General features: G+C 42.1%; 1 protein-coding gene across 1 annotated transcript in view; it reads left to right on the forward strand.

The window, feature by feature from the left end:
* Positions 1 to 15,280, forward strand: part of Itpr1 (inositol 1,4,5-trisphosphate receptor type 1) — a 344,324-nt gene that overhangs the window by 116,020 nt on the left and 213,024 nt on the right. The window contains exon 5 of the mRNA XM_052719669.1: positions 9,550 to 9,665. Within this exon, the coding sequence (XP_052575629.1) occupies positions 9,550 to 9,665 (116 nt within the window). The remainder of the gene's footprint in view (positions 1 to 9,549; positions 9,666 to 15,280) is intronic.

A 15,280-nucleotide genomic window follows, 5' to 3' on the forward strand; every position in this document is an offset into this window, starting at 1 on the left:
CTATAGTGTTGTTGACTAGAGTGTTTGTTGTTGACTAGAGTGTTGTTGACTACAGTGTTGTTGTACTAGAGTGTTATTATACTAGAGCGTTGTACTACAGTGTTGTTGCTAGAGTGTTGTTGACTATAGTGTTGTTGACTAGAGTGTTGTTGTACTGGAGTGTTGTTGTACTGGAGTGTTGTTGTACTGGAGTGTTGTTGTACTATAGTGTTGTTGACTACAGTGTTGTTAACTAGAGTGTTGTTGACTAGAGTGTTGTTGACTAGAGTGTTGTACTATAGTGTTGTTGACTATAGTGTTGTTGACTAGAGTGTTGTTGTACTAGAGTGTTGTACTGGAGTGTTGTTGACTAGAGTGTTGTTGACTAGAGTGTTGTTGACTAGAGTGTTGTTGACTAGAGTGTTGTACTATAGTGTTGTTGTACTATAGTGTTGTACTGTAGTGTTGTTGTACTGCAGTGTTGTTGACTAGAGTGTTGTTGACTAGAGTGTTTGTTGTTGACTAGAGTGTTGTTGACTAGAGTGTTGCACTATAGTGTTGTTGTACTATAGTGTTGTACTCTAGTGTTGTTGTACTGTAGTGTTGTACTGTAGTGTTGTTGACTAGAGTGTTGTTGTACTAGAGTGTTGTTGACTAGAGTGTTGTTGTACTAGAGTGTTGTTGACTAGAGTGTTTGTTGTTGACTAGAGTGTTGTTGTACTATAGTGTTGTTGTACTATAGTTTTGTTGACTAGAGTGTTGTTGACTAGAGTGTTGTTGTACTATAGTGTTATTATACTGTAGTGTTGTTATACTGTAGTGTTGTTGACTATAGTGTTGTTGTGCTATAGTGTCGTTGACTATAGTGTTGTTAATTATAGTGTTGTTGTACTATAGTGTTGTTGACTATAGTGTTGTTGTACTGTAGTGTTGTTACTAGAGTGTTGTTGTACTATAGTGTTGTTACTAGAGTGTTGTTGTACTATAGTGTTGTTATACTGTAGTGTTGTTGACTAGAGTGTTGTACTATAGTGTTGTTATACTGTAGTGTTGTTGTACTATAGTGTTGTTATATTGTAGTGTTGTTGACTAGAGTGTTGCTGTACTATAGTGTTGTTATACTGTAGTGTTCTTGACTAGAGTGTTGTACTATAGTGTTGTTATACTGTAGTGTTGTACTAGAGTGTTGTTGTACTACAGTGTTGTTGACTAGAGTGTTGTTGACTATAGTGTTGTTGACTATAGTGTTGTACTATAGTGTTGTTGATTATAGTGTTGTTGTACTATAGTGTTGTTGACTATAGTGTTGTTGTACTATAGTGTTGTCGTTTTCGCTCACCCATTCTTTCTATTCCCCGTTTCTTCAGCGTTAGTTGCGTTTGTCAGTTGCCAAGTACCTCTGGGTCGCATTGGGAGATGCTTCCTTTGTCTGCTGATTTCAGTCATCTCTGTAGATAGAAAGAAAGGAACCTGAAGGAGCGGATTGGTTAGCCTGTAAATATGGGAAGACATGAGCTGGTAGGGCTTTTGAATGGTTAGTTTCATTCACAAATTATCAAAGAGCAAGCCACCTCTCTCATGAGGGCATCTCTCTGGGGCTTTACGTATCTTCTCTGAAGAGCCTGCAGGTCTAAGGTCAGCATACATTTCCAGTAAAGAATGAGACAGGAAGTATTTAAAGTAATATTTTTATTTTTATTCATTGTGTGTTTGAAGGTAAGAAGATAACTTCCAGGAGTTGCTTCTCTCCTCCCACCCTTACCCTTACCTGGGTTCTGGGAATTGAAATCAGGTCTTTAGGCTTGTATGGGAAATGCCTTTACCTACTGAGCAAGCTTGCAGCCTTGAGACAGGAGATATTTTAAGCTTTGCAGTTCAGTAGGCAAAACTGCGGATATTATATAACAAGAGAACAAATGTTTCATGAATGTTTCTATTGGTGAGAGTCATTCATCTTTTCTGTGGACGTTGAAATTTAAATTCTACATAATTTTATGTTATAAAATACCATGTTTTTTGTTTCTGATTATGTGAAAATGTGAAACCCTTCTTAGCTTGCAAGCCATACACAGGTGGGCTGCTATTGACCAAAGTTGGCCCAAGATACCATGATTGACATTTCCTGTTCTATATTCCCAGCTGGTGAGAAGGTCCTGCCCAGTGAGAGCCTGTATATCTCACCATCCCATTTGTACATTTATATTTGAACCATTTATTTCTAGTTCCATCTCTTACTCCTTCCCCATAGTTGGTGTATGAAGCTTCAGAACGAACCTCTTTCTGTGCCCACCCCAACCTGTCAGCACACCCCATGCATGGACTCTCCTTCTCTAGGAAAGTCCTGCTTGTTTTAACTGTGTGTGTATGTTGGTGGTGCGCATAAAGGTCTAGTATCCATTTTTAGTCCATCCTTCAGGAGACACCTAACTTGTACTGTGCTCGATGGCTGCAGCCTCCAACTCCCAAGCTTTCCTGGAATTCTGCAGACGGCCTCTTGGTTTTCCTCTGCAGAAATACAGGCTTGCTTCCACTTTATCTGTCGAGTTCTACCCCCTTCCTCTCTCCATCTTCATTCATAACTTTGGGAAATGAATTTTGGTTTCATAGATGGTACTGGATTGAAATTTTTTAAAAAGTTTTCCTTCATTCCCCCCCCCCCCCCCCCGGAGATGGAAGTAGAGAACTTTATTCTGTCTGTATGATAATCGCTAATCAAGCTCAAGTTTTTATAAGTCTCAAAACAGTGTATTTTCTTGATTTCAATAGGGAGGCTGGGATGTCTCTAGTTCCTGATGGGCAGCTGCAATGTATATCTAATCTTGACTTCCTTGCCTTCCCCTCTTTCCATCGTCCCTCTTCACTTTCTGTCTCCTGACTTTCTTAGGCTGCTGTTTGGCCTTTTCCACATGCTGGTTGCTGGTTGACCTGCTCATCATTTCTGCTTGGTGTTTTATGGACATCCCAATCTTGGTGTAGTCCAGATAAAATCCTGATTTCTAGTCCTTTGGCCAGTACATGCTCCTGCCTAGTCTCTGCTTTCTTATTAAGCTCCATGACAAATAAAAATTCTCCCATAGGAGCCGGAGATATGCCAAGTGCTTAAGGGAGCATATTGCTCTTGGAGAGAAGCCAAGTTTGGTTCTTATCATCCATATCTGGCTGCTCACAACCACCTATGACTCCAGCTCCAGGAGATCTGATACTGTCTTCCTGCCTCCTCAGGCACCTGCGTTCACATGCATATACCCACACACAGGCACACACAAGTACACCTAATGAAAACTAAAATAAACCTTAAAAAAGAAAAAGCTCCCTTATAATCGTAGGGCAGACCAAGTTCTTCCCACTGCTATTACCAAGACTCAGATGACCCCCTACCCCAACCCCAGGCCTCTGCTACCCTGCATGCTATCACTTTCATTTGCTTCTAGAGATACATCTCCTGTAACTCACTGTGCCAGCCTGTGTGTGTGTGTGTGTGTGTGTGTGTGTGTGTGTGTGTGTGTGTGTGTGTGTGTGTGTGTGTGTGTTTATTTATTACATGCTCTGAGTGGGTGGGTACTCCTGGGTCCACCTTTCTTCACTGCCCAAGCTGAGGTTATAGGCATGCCTAGCTGTGTTGCCTTTAAATAAAGGTGCTGGAGATTCTAACTCATGCCTGCACAGCAAGTAGTCTAACCCACTGAGACATCACCCCAAGTCCTCTGTTTCCTGTTCTTTCAAGGTTGTAGACATCATTTCCCTCCCAGCTCACGGTCTTTGTATTTTATATGTTGTCTGCTTGGAATGCTTTCCCCACAGAGTGTCTCCTCTTGTATTAATTACTTTTCTCAGTGCTGCGACAAAATACCCAACAGGAACAATTTAGAAAAAGGAAGGATTTATTTTGACTCATGTTTGAGGTACAGTCCATCATGGTGAAAAAAGTGTGTGTGGGGGGGGGTGTGGGAGGGCGGAATAGGCATGTTGCATCAGCAGTCAGGAAACAGAGAGAGATGCATGTTTCCATCTATTGGCCTTTTTCTGTTTTATTCAGCCCTGGATCCCTGCACATAGAGACTCCTTCCTAGACATACCCAGGGCTTTGTCTCCTGGGTGATCCCTATCAAGTTAGCATTTGAGATTGTATCACATTCCCATTCCGCCCTTCAGGTCTGCCTTCAGTTCTGGAGATGCTTTGCTTATGCCTGTGGGAATTTCTGGTTCTCCATGCAACCTGGCTGTGTCCAAAGACAGATCTTTCCTCTAATTCTTGCCCAACTGTACCTACAGCAAAGGGTAACAGGAAGCTATTGAATTGCAGAACATTACATTTTAATTGCTTCATTTAATTTTCCAGTACTGTGAACTTGGTGTGACTCAACTTGACTATTTGAATAGTTTGTCTCTGTCACTGATAGTGTTTTAAGAAACTGCTGTATCCAGTTCTGGTTTTAGTAAGTACCCAGTACCTGCACATAGCAAGCGCTTCACTAAATAGTAATTGATTTTGGGAGTAGACTTCTGGAAGCTGAGAGCTGGAAGTGTCCTCAAAAGACCCTCCCTCCCCCAGCCACTGTTTCTGGAGCCCAGGATCGTAGCACATTTTGGATCACTAATCCAGCCCCTTTTTTGAGCAGCTGTTCCGTCCCTAGACCTCTGCCTTTAGGGACCTAGGCTGGAGTTTAAATTTCTAGCCATGGAGGTAGGAGGGTGGTGTGGAGATCAAGGCCTCCCACCTTTATTCCTTGATGTAGTCTCTGATGAGAACACTTATTTCTTCCCTTCTGTTTGATTCCACTTGGCTAGAGGCACATCTGTGGCTTCTTGGCCTCCAATTTTCTCTTAGGTGTCCACCCCAAGTCCTTATTTCATAGTTAACGCATCTACTACACAGTTCATCATTTCTTTTCCAACCAAGCTCGAGTGCATTTCAGCCATTGAAGATACCTGACCTCCTTCTCTCTGGTGTCTCGTTCACCCAGCCCTAGACCATCTTACCAACCCCTCAGTTCAGCTGAGTTCTCCTCCCTTAATCCGGTGTGGCATATGCTAAAGTTTAGGAATATTCCTAAGTGATATTTTTTTAAAGCTTAATTTAGTTTATTCCTCAAAGGCTTAAAATAACACCTGTCATATAATATTTCCTTTGTGGCATATTTTTGGAATGAGACCAAACCACAGTGTGTGTGTGGGCGTATTTGTGTATATATACATACATACATACACACAAACATGCTTACTTCCCTCCTTGTAGATCATATGTATATATTCTGCTACTGAGTGTCTTGTATCTGACTGGTTCTATACTTAGCACAGTGTTGGGACCCAGCAGAACCTTCATTTTGCTCTGCTGTGCCATCCAAATAGCAAAGGGCACCATGGAATCATGGAATTGCAAAGTTCCAGAAGGGTAGTCTAGCATTATATTTGGATGCTTAATTTAATTTTCACTTTGAATCTGTTGCTAGGCAACCAGGAAGATGGGGCAAAATCAGCAAGGCTAATTTGGTTCCGTTACTAGCGTGTTCGCATCTCTTATATTTACATTGACAGTTGGTTGTAAATACACTTCAGCCTATGCAATGCTACATTTCATCCAAGGAAAGTAGTTGGTGAGGAAGTCGTCCAAGGCTTTCGATTATGCATTGCTTAAATTCCTGCTCTCACCCTTAGGTGAAGTGACCTGAGTTTTGAGTCTGTGTGGCAGAGCCTGTTTGCCTGCTAAGTGACTTGGCCACAGCATACACGGGTCTAAGACAGCACTTCCCCTTGCTTTCTACCCCTTAGTGTCATGGATTCAGCCTGTTTCTCACATCAGCTTAAGACGTTTGTTGGTGGTGGTGTTTAGTTTTTGGTAATGTATCGCACCAAGCTATTGGCATATGAAATATGTTAGAGGTAGAAAAAAAGGGGGGGCATTTTATTTTCTATATCTTACTATTGGTGAAAATTGAAATTGTTAGCCCCACTGGTCTTTAAAGTGAGTCGTATGTTAAATGTTGGTGCTGTTGATTAGACCCAGTGGGTCATTAAAAAACAAACAAGAACCAAAGTGGAACAGAGGTGGTAGTAGTGGTGGGGGTGGCTGGAGAGATGGCTCAGCAGTTAAGAGCACTTGCTGCTCTTCCAGGGGACCAAGTTGGGTTCTTTGTTTCCCAGCATTCTTGTTGGGCTTTAACTTTAGCTCGAGGGGATCTAAGGCCTTCTTCTGACTTTTCTAGGTACCTGCACACATGTCCAAACACACATGAACATACATACACACACACACACACACACACACACACACACACACACACACACACACACACACACACACACACATACACACACACACGAATAAATCTTTTTTAAAAAAGGATGTGAATTTGGGATGTGGATGTGGGGGAGGACCTGAGAAGAGTTAGAGGGAGGAGTGAATATGGTCAAACATACTATGTACGTGTATGAAATTCTCAGTGAATAACTAAAAATATTAGAAACAGTGCTGGTGACATACTTCTGAGTTTTATTTTATTTAAGTGACAGGTTAGCTGGGCTTGTTTGTAAGGGAGCCTGAGGTAGGAGGGTCACCTGAGATGTAGCTGCATGGTAGAGTGCTTCTGTGACATGTGCCTGGCCGCAGGTCCAGCGCTACTGAAAGGGTCTGGGGTGAGGTGGGGAATGTTAACATAAGGAAGTCAGCTCAGCTCAGCCTAGACGCCACCTGGACCCTGTGAAGTGGATAGGACATTGGGTCCTGACCCGTAGTGTGGTTATTCAGGAGGTGGATGGAGAGTTTGCATGCATCCCGCTGGTAGGAAAACAGTCTCTCTAAGTGATGTCATCACTTTCCACTGGTTCTGTAAATGGCCGTGACTTATCCCTTTCATAATTGGCACAGAGAGCAGCCTTATCTTTTTAAGCTGGCTTCCTGCCGTGTCTTTCGTTCTCTAAAGACCTGGGTAGTGCCTTTCAAATGTAATGAAAATTACTTTCAGCATATTAATCAGATTCTCGATAAAGATGGATTTCAACATTCCCGTGTTTACCTTGTAATGAACTGTGTGTGACCATATAGAAATACTGAGTTGATGAAACTGTAAAATGAAGAAAATTCCTTTGCTTCTACAGTTAAAAGATTTTTTTTTGATGATATCGAGTATTTGCAAGTATAGTATATAGAGAAAATTCACTGATCTCACTAGAAGAAAGAGCTTTCTGAATTGTAGTCAGGTTTTGGTGTTTATAAATTGGGCATAGTGGGAGGAGGGAAGAGAGGATCTTTGATTGGTATGTAAAATGAATAAAAAATTTTCTTAATTAAAAAAAGAAAAATAAATTGGACATAGCTATGTTCTGCATGACTCAAGAGAGCCCTGATTAGACCTTATTAGAGCAAACAGGAAAGGAAGAAGTGACAGACACACAGACCCATAGAACAGCTGGGACTGATTGGTCTGTGTTCTCAGAGGGAAAGCTGCAGGACGCAGGAAGCTCCACATGTTTCTTATGTACAGTTGAACAGGGAGGTGGGGTCGTTGCATACAGATACATGAGTAGGCAGGGTTTATGGTGTACAACTGAACAAGGAGGCAGGTGTAGCTAATCTCTGCAGGAGCACTCTCTGTAGGGGGCAGTCCTCAGGCTGGAAAACCTTGTAGAAGCATGAAGCTACACCGGACATTATCTATACACATTGTCAACATTTGCACTCAGATCCGAGTAAGGCTTTCCCCTCTCTGAGCCTTGCCTGAGGCATTGGTCCTTGACATGGCTGTGCCCATGTCAGTAATACACATTCACTCAGGACTTAACTCCATCCCTGCAGGACAGTATATGAATTTTTCTTATGGTGAGGCAATTATTTGAATAAGATAATATGTAGGATTTATTGGAGAAGGTCTTCTAAGAGAATCTGTTCTAATGAACAGATGAGAATAAGGGATTTGCCTGTTCAGATGTACCTAAAGGGTGTGGTTCTTCCAAGTTGGGCATTTGGTCCAGGTTTATTAATTTTACTCTCTCTTAACATACTATTTGCATACCTAGTATGTCAAAATGAGTTTCAGTGGTATTGGCTTTAAAAACTAGTTTCCTAAGGAAATTATTTCTGAGCTTTTGTTGTTGTTATTCTGGGTAATTTGTTCAAGCTAAGCACATGTTCTACTACTTGTCTACACCCCCACCTCCAGCCCTTTGGACTTTGTTTTGGCATAGCCCTCTTAAAATAAATGTATATTTTAAAAGTTATATATACATCATTAAAAAATAAGCAGGACTATAGAATTAGTGAGGAAGATGATAATGAAACAATAATGGAGTGTCCGGTTAATCACAATGTGGCCACATGGTTGTTTTATACCTCATCGCAGTTCATGGACTTGTTTTGGTTCCTTTTCTGGTTGCTGTAAGGGAATATCTCCCAGAACTGTTTGAGAGAGGGAGGAATTTGTTTTCTTCTTTGATTTCAAAGAGTGTCAGCCCCTCAGTTATGGAGAGCATGATGGCCGGCCTGAGATGGCTGTAGCTTGCAATGATGCTGATTTGCATCTCAGCAGATAGGAAGCCGAGTGTTTGGTCAAGAAGTAGGGTCAGTCCATAACCCGAAAAGACCTGTCCCTAGTGGTCTTCATCCACCACATAGGCCCCTGTCCAAAGGTTCCATGACCTTCCAAGACAATGCCGCCTGCTAGAACCAATGTTCAATGTGGATTTGTCAAGGACGGTTCCCACTCGGGTCATTATGGCTGCCTTAGGGTCAGGTTCATCATCAGAAGACAATACACTGAAGGTTTTCCTTTATGATTTTGACCTTCTGGGTGACTAGGTCATTATCTGTACTTTGGGGTGGCTGAAAAGAGGAATAAGAGAAAGATCACATCTGCCTTTTTCTTGTTTGCTCAGTTGCTCTGCTACTACAGTCATTGCGTCAATTTCTTTGCAGAAATCTTGAAGCCACTTGTCCATGCTGCATAAGACAGTGTAATAAAGTCACATGAGCCGGGATTGCTAACTGGAAGCAATTAGGATGCACTGTTCGCAAGGGGACAAGGGCACATTTATTGGTTTCAATTTGAATTTTGCTGTTTTTGAAACTTCTGCATCCCAGAGGGCCATCATGCACATGGCACTTGAAAGACCTTTGCTCTAGGAGGTGCTCTCAAATAAACTATATATAGGCTATTAGTTTTGCCCTTAAAAATATCAATAAGACCCCCCAAAAATATCAGTAAGACCAAAGATCCATATATACGTTGTTGTTTACAGTGGGTACTTTTTGGCCTTGGAGTTATCTACCATGGATAGATGGTGGTAACTGTGGAGAAAGAGTAAGAGCACTGGATTTGGACATATAGTTCCTGCTCTACCATTAACTGCCTTGGTGACAATGGACAATTGATTACCTTTCTGTAAACCTCAGTTTCATCATCTGTAGCTTTACACAGTGTCTGTGAAATTTTAAGACCAAAGTTTGTGAAAGGGCTCCGTACCGACACTTATGTGTAGGATATTATAAAACCTTAGTAAAACTAGAAAGGTGTCTGTCACAGGCTGAGTACATATGCGTCCCCAGTAACAGCTTTTGCCTTTCGTTTTTCTTTCTAGACTGCCTCTTTAAGCTATGTCCTATGAATCGATATTCTGCACAGAAACAGTTCTGGAAAGCTGCTAAGCCCGGGGCCAACAGTACAACCGATGCGGTGCTGCTCAACAAATTGCATGTATGTATGGAGATGGTTTATCAGCGATGGGGTGTCCAGAGTGGTCACCTGCATGGTGGCTGGGGGTGGCTGGGAAAGGGTTGATTACATCAGCCTGTGACCCCATCTGCTGGGCTTTTAAAATTCACCATCACCATCACCATCACCATCATCATCATCATCATCATCATCATCATCATCATCTTATGAGTGTTTTGTCTGTGTATATTTCTTTGCACCATGTGTGTGTACAGTGCCCAGAAGAGGGCTTTGGATCCCTTGGAACTAGAGTTGTTTATGGTTGTGAGCTAGGACTATAACCCAGGTTCTCAACAAGGGCAGCTAGTGCTCTTAACTGCAGAACTATCTCTCCACTCTCCTGACTTTCTTTAAAAAAAAAAATCTAAGGATAGAAGGACAACAGTCATCTTGATATTTTCTGGGGAGGTAGCACTCCCCCCACCCAGACTTTCCAGGAGTGGCTTGAGGCAAAATGGAAGCTAGAATTGAATCTCGGCTCCACCACTCATGGACCTTGAACTTGGGCAAATCATATAACTCCTTCTCACTCTGCTACTTACCCATAAAGTGGACACAGTGGTCATGTCCACCTTAAAAGAAGGATGAGAATCACACCAAAGGGTACAAAGAGGTCTTATGAACACCATCAGTGACCTAATTAGTGCTTATTAACTTTTGTCCATTTGTTAATAAATTTTGACTATTATCATTGTATTTGTCATATTAATTGGCATGTAAAAGAAGTGCTCACAGTACTGCTGATCTGCTGTGGCCACAGCAAGTCTCCGAACCTGTCTGAGACAATCATCCTATAACATTAGGATGTAATTCTTCTGGTACCTGACACCTGGAGAAGCTGTGTCGAAATGTAGAAGGGGGATCCTGACATAGATCCATTATAACTTTATTATTGAATACTCCATTCTTCACACTGTTTCATTTTTCTCCATGTCACTTGTGTGTCTCCTTAGAATGTAAACTGCATGGGGCAGGCACCTACATCACTTTTGATTCTTGCTGAGTCTCTTGTGTCTGCAGCCAGGATTCACGTACACTAGGTATTCAGGAAGTAGACAGGAGAAACATAAGCATGGTGCTTCTTGGTGCTTATCATAACTTGAAGATGGTCGCTGGGACCTGGAGGGGCTCAAAATGTCTCCAGTCTCAGCCTGCTCTGGTCTGGCTCAGATGTGGCAATGTCATAACCATTTGTATTTGACGAGGTGGAAGTTATGAGAAGGGAGTCTTTCCCTCAGCATGTGATGTTCCAATGAGGAGTCTGAGTTCCAGATCTACTGCTCAGGGTCCTAACTTCCATCGGCTCATACAGAGACCAGTGGGAGACATGTAGAGTCACTCCCACTGTCCCAGAAATGAAATCCAGACTTCTTCCTGTTATGATTGTCTGTGCCTGGGCTTTGAACTTCTCTCTGGAGCTACTGTACTGCCCTCTCATTACATTAGGATTTATTCACTTTATTCTGTTGTGCAGCCCACACTCCTCCCAGTCACATGACCTTTCCAGATACGCCTGTCTAGATCATCCTAAGCCAGGCTGTTCTTGAGCTAGGACCTTTGTGTTCTTCTTCTCAGCATCGCCATCATTTCAGCGGTGTTCCCTACGTCCTCCCAGAGATGCTTCCTGTTTTTCTCCACTTCAGCTTCCTGTTTATGTCTTTCTCAGTGCTGATTATAGTCTGCAATTATGTTTAATAAGTTCCTTAATTATTTGTCACTCATTAAAATGGCAGCCGTACAAGGCCGGGGCATCATCTCTCTTGTTTGCACCTGTTACTGGCTTCTCTCATGGTGTCTGCAACAGAGGAGACACTTGAGAAACACTGGCTGACTGAGCCTTGTACTCGGCACTAGAGGGAGAATTGTGTTGGAGCCTTGACCATCTAGAAGCTTCTCTCAAATAAAGAACAATGAGGTAATGCTGCCTCAGTCAATAAAGAGGCAATACAGAGCCAACTACCCTTTACTGATTAAGAGCATGTGGCACAGCGGTCAGGGAAAGTGTCCTGGAGGAAGAGAGAAGGAACGTGTAAGCCTCGGTCTGAGGCTCCCGGAATTAACAGAGCAGAAGAAAGAATGGAAGCTAAGATCCGGAGGCTAGAGATTGTGTTAAAGACAGAAAGAATTATGTCATTGTTACAGTAATCATGACTTTGGGCTTAGTCTCCACAGGCTCATCGCTACCTCCCCATAGAAAATACTGTACAATGTTGCAAATGTGCAATGGATCCCTAGGTATCAGTTTTTAAAAATAATTTACAGGGGAGAAATAAAAGGAAAAGGATAAGTTACATAATAAATAGTGCACCTCAGTTAATGTGTGGTGGCAGCTGCTCTGAGAGACGAGGGAATCAGGGCTTACAGGACTTGACGGATACAGGCAGGTAGTACTTGGGATGTGGGGACTGCTAGGGGACTTTTCAAAATGACCTGCAACTCTGGGTAATGTTATGAAGAACATACAGCATACTTTTTGCTTCATTCAACAGTACCCACACTCACGGGGTTGGGGGGACCCATATTGGTGATAAGTACTAATGAAACACACAATTATGCCTTTTACTGAGGTATAAAGTGGAGTGGGATCCTGGGTTCTGAAAATTGTAGGTGCCTTTTAATCCAGGTGAATGTCTAGGCAGCCATAAGATTGTGTGGGATGAGCTTGTTGCACAGGACCGACCCAGGCATGTCATGGGAACCAGCCTGCCTGACTCCTGTCCACTGAGGGTCGCTAACTCCACTCCTCCTCTTCTAATCATTGTGCCAGTCAGAACCCCAGCCCCACCCCCTGCGTGCCTGTGATGGGAACATGGGCCTCTCATTAAAGGGGTGGGGAAGTCCTTCCATTCTCCTTGCTCCTAGGAGAGCACTATTGGGTGCAAATACCTGGGGCGTTGTCTTTGTGGAAGCCCTAGGTGTCTTTAGTTGTCCTGCCTTTGTGTCTCTGGTATGAAGATCACTGTGTTCAATGAGATCTTAGCAGTATATCTCCAGCCCTTTCTTCGCCTGTGCCTTTTACTGCAGGGGTTCAGATTCACATTCCTCTTGACCAACAGGAAGCCAGCAAGACTAAAAGGGACTCGGAGGGTAGTGCTGCACGTGGAGTTCCTGCACATGCAGGTCTGAGGGAAGCAGCACCCCCACCGCCTTCCCCACAGTGCTGTGTGGGAAGGTGGACTGAGAGAGCTGCACGTGGCTTCTGCTTTGACAAGTGAAGATAGAAATCTATGCTTCTGTGTGTAATACTTTGATTTTCAAACTATGCTGGCAGCTAATTCAGTTAAGGCTTAAAGCATATGCTCCCCAGCAACTCCGAATGGCTGGGCTAAAGCCAGATGTGAGTCTTTAGTGCCCTTTGCAACCTGTGGTCTATGCATTTTTTTTTATGAGCAGTTCCTTTCGATGTTCTACCCTGCAACTGAAATGGGCAAAATAGGTTTATTTTTGTTTTTAATCTATTCTTAAACGTGATTATAAACTTTCAACTTTGTGTGTGTGTGTGTGTGAGAGAGACAGAGACAGAGACAGAGACAGAGACAGCGAGAGACAGACACAGAGAGAGACAGAGAGGCTAAGAGACAAAAGACAGAAAGATGGGGGATATTATGTCCTTTATAATATACACACACACACACACATACATACACATACACACACATATATGTATGTATGTGTGTATATATGTATGTATGTATATGTATATTTTAACTGTAAGGGAAACCAATTCTTTGCCCTGCTATGAAATGGCTGGCACAGCTTTTTCATTATGAGTGATGGGACTGCCCTTGACTTTGTGTGGGTCATACTTTCTTGCTTAGTTGGAGTTCTTCTCCCTTGTCCCCAAATCTTCTGAATGTTTTGGTGCAGTCATTAAAATGAGGTATTTTGGTGAAAGCCTTCCTTGCCAATGGGGGCTGGTGGCTGGTCTCCAGTGGGTTTTCATTTTTATTTTGGTCAATTACTGGGCAGCACCCGGGAGTCAGAGGTCAGGCTATTTTTAATTAATGCCATTTAAGGAATTTGTTGTCTAGACCACTCAATATCCTTTTGACTGGGGTAAGCAATGTGCACAGCCCTCTGAAGGAGAATGACATCTAGTGGCTGCTTACTGTGTGCTCACTCCAACAGAAGCTGGATTTTGTTTGACTCTTTATGTCCTGATTTCCCAGAAGTCTCTTGGCCAAATGAGTTAACTTCACCTTCATATCACAACCTTAGTTAGCTAATGTTTCCTGAGAGTGGTTTGCCCATGACCTTGAAATGCATGCCCAGACTGTTTGGATTTTGAGAATGAGCATGTCATTAAGCTATTTGACCTAAGCCAAACAGAGGAATGACAAGTCGTTATTGTTTTTTAAAGTCTGGGATATGAGTAGCTGTTTTTCTGGATCTCTAACTCAGTATCCTTTTACGTCATTGAGAGCTCATTGACCTTACATTAATAACCTTTCTCCACTCATCCAGTGCCCCTTCTGTACCGATTTAACAATGCTTGTTTTATTTCTGAAATAAAATAACAGGTGACTATAGCAGGGTTCACCTTGATCTTGTTTAGGGCACACGGTAATGTCAGCTGTCCAGAAACTGTGGGATGGAATATTTAGTTCTTAGAAATTAAAAACAGCCCCTAACCCACTGTGTAAGGAACATGAATAGTGGTTATTTTATTTGACAAAGTCTTTAAAGAAAACATAAAAAAAATTATATGGCTTTTAAAAATATCCAAGCTACTTGCCACAGAGACACAATGAAGATGTAGCTCCAATAATCACACAAATGAATGCTATAGGAAAAGAATTCCAAAATAAACATGAACAGGAAAAGGAAAAACCATTAACTGCTGGGATCTCCGAGCCTTATTCTTTGAAGACTAACCTTGGTTTTCATTGTTGGGTGTACTCTGCTCCCCAGGGAGATTTTAAACCATTGGTTGGATATGCTATTTTCTCTTATTTCAGTGATGTTTGTTTCTCACTTCGTTGTGAGAAAGTGGAAGACTTTTTTTTTCACTTTTAATGGCTACATGGTTGCTCAACTGTATGACAATATTCAAATTTTAGATAACCATTCCCTGTGGGGAGAGGGATGGGGATACTTACTCAAGATCCTGACAAATTGTTTTGGCCATTTGAAAAAAAAAAAAGAGTTGAGACTTTGTGCTTTTGCTCGGTTATCTAAGAAAGACAAAAGTCTTGCAATAAAATTACAGAGTAAAGTTAAGTCCATTGAGAGAAGCACCATACCCCCCTCCCCTGATTATCCTTGGAAAGTTTGTGTGTGTTCACTGTGTTACAGTATGTTTATGGGATATATTTGAAAAGTTTAAGTAATCATGATCTCCTTCTTTTCAAGGAAGTTGGCAGCCTCAGTCTGTGGGTCTAGGTGCAGTCTGGGTCTTGCTGCCTCTTAATCTACATATTATGTTGTCTATTGAACCTAAAAATCATGATGGATGTTTTTGGTTTAAAAACCAAGTTTTGTCTTGTGAGGGGAATTATTTAAGGACTGATGCATGAACTTGAATGAATTTTATTTTTTCTCTCTGTGTGTGGATGTATGTATTGAAGTTTGTCTGTATGCACACATGTAATTGTGTT

The sequence above is a fragment of the Peromyscus californicus genome, unplaced genomic scaffold (genome assembly GCF_007827085.1).
Source record: "Peromyscus californicus insignis strain IS unplaced genomic scaffold, ASM782708v3 Scaffold_6__1_contigs__length_162567912, whole genome shotgun sequence".
Classification (NCBI taxonomy): domain Eukaryota; kingdom Metazoa; phylum Chordata; class Mammalia; order Rodentia; family Cricetidae; genus Peromyscus; species Peromyscus californicus.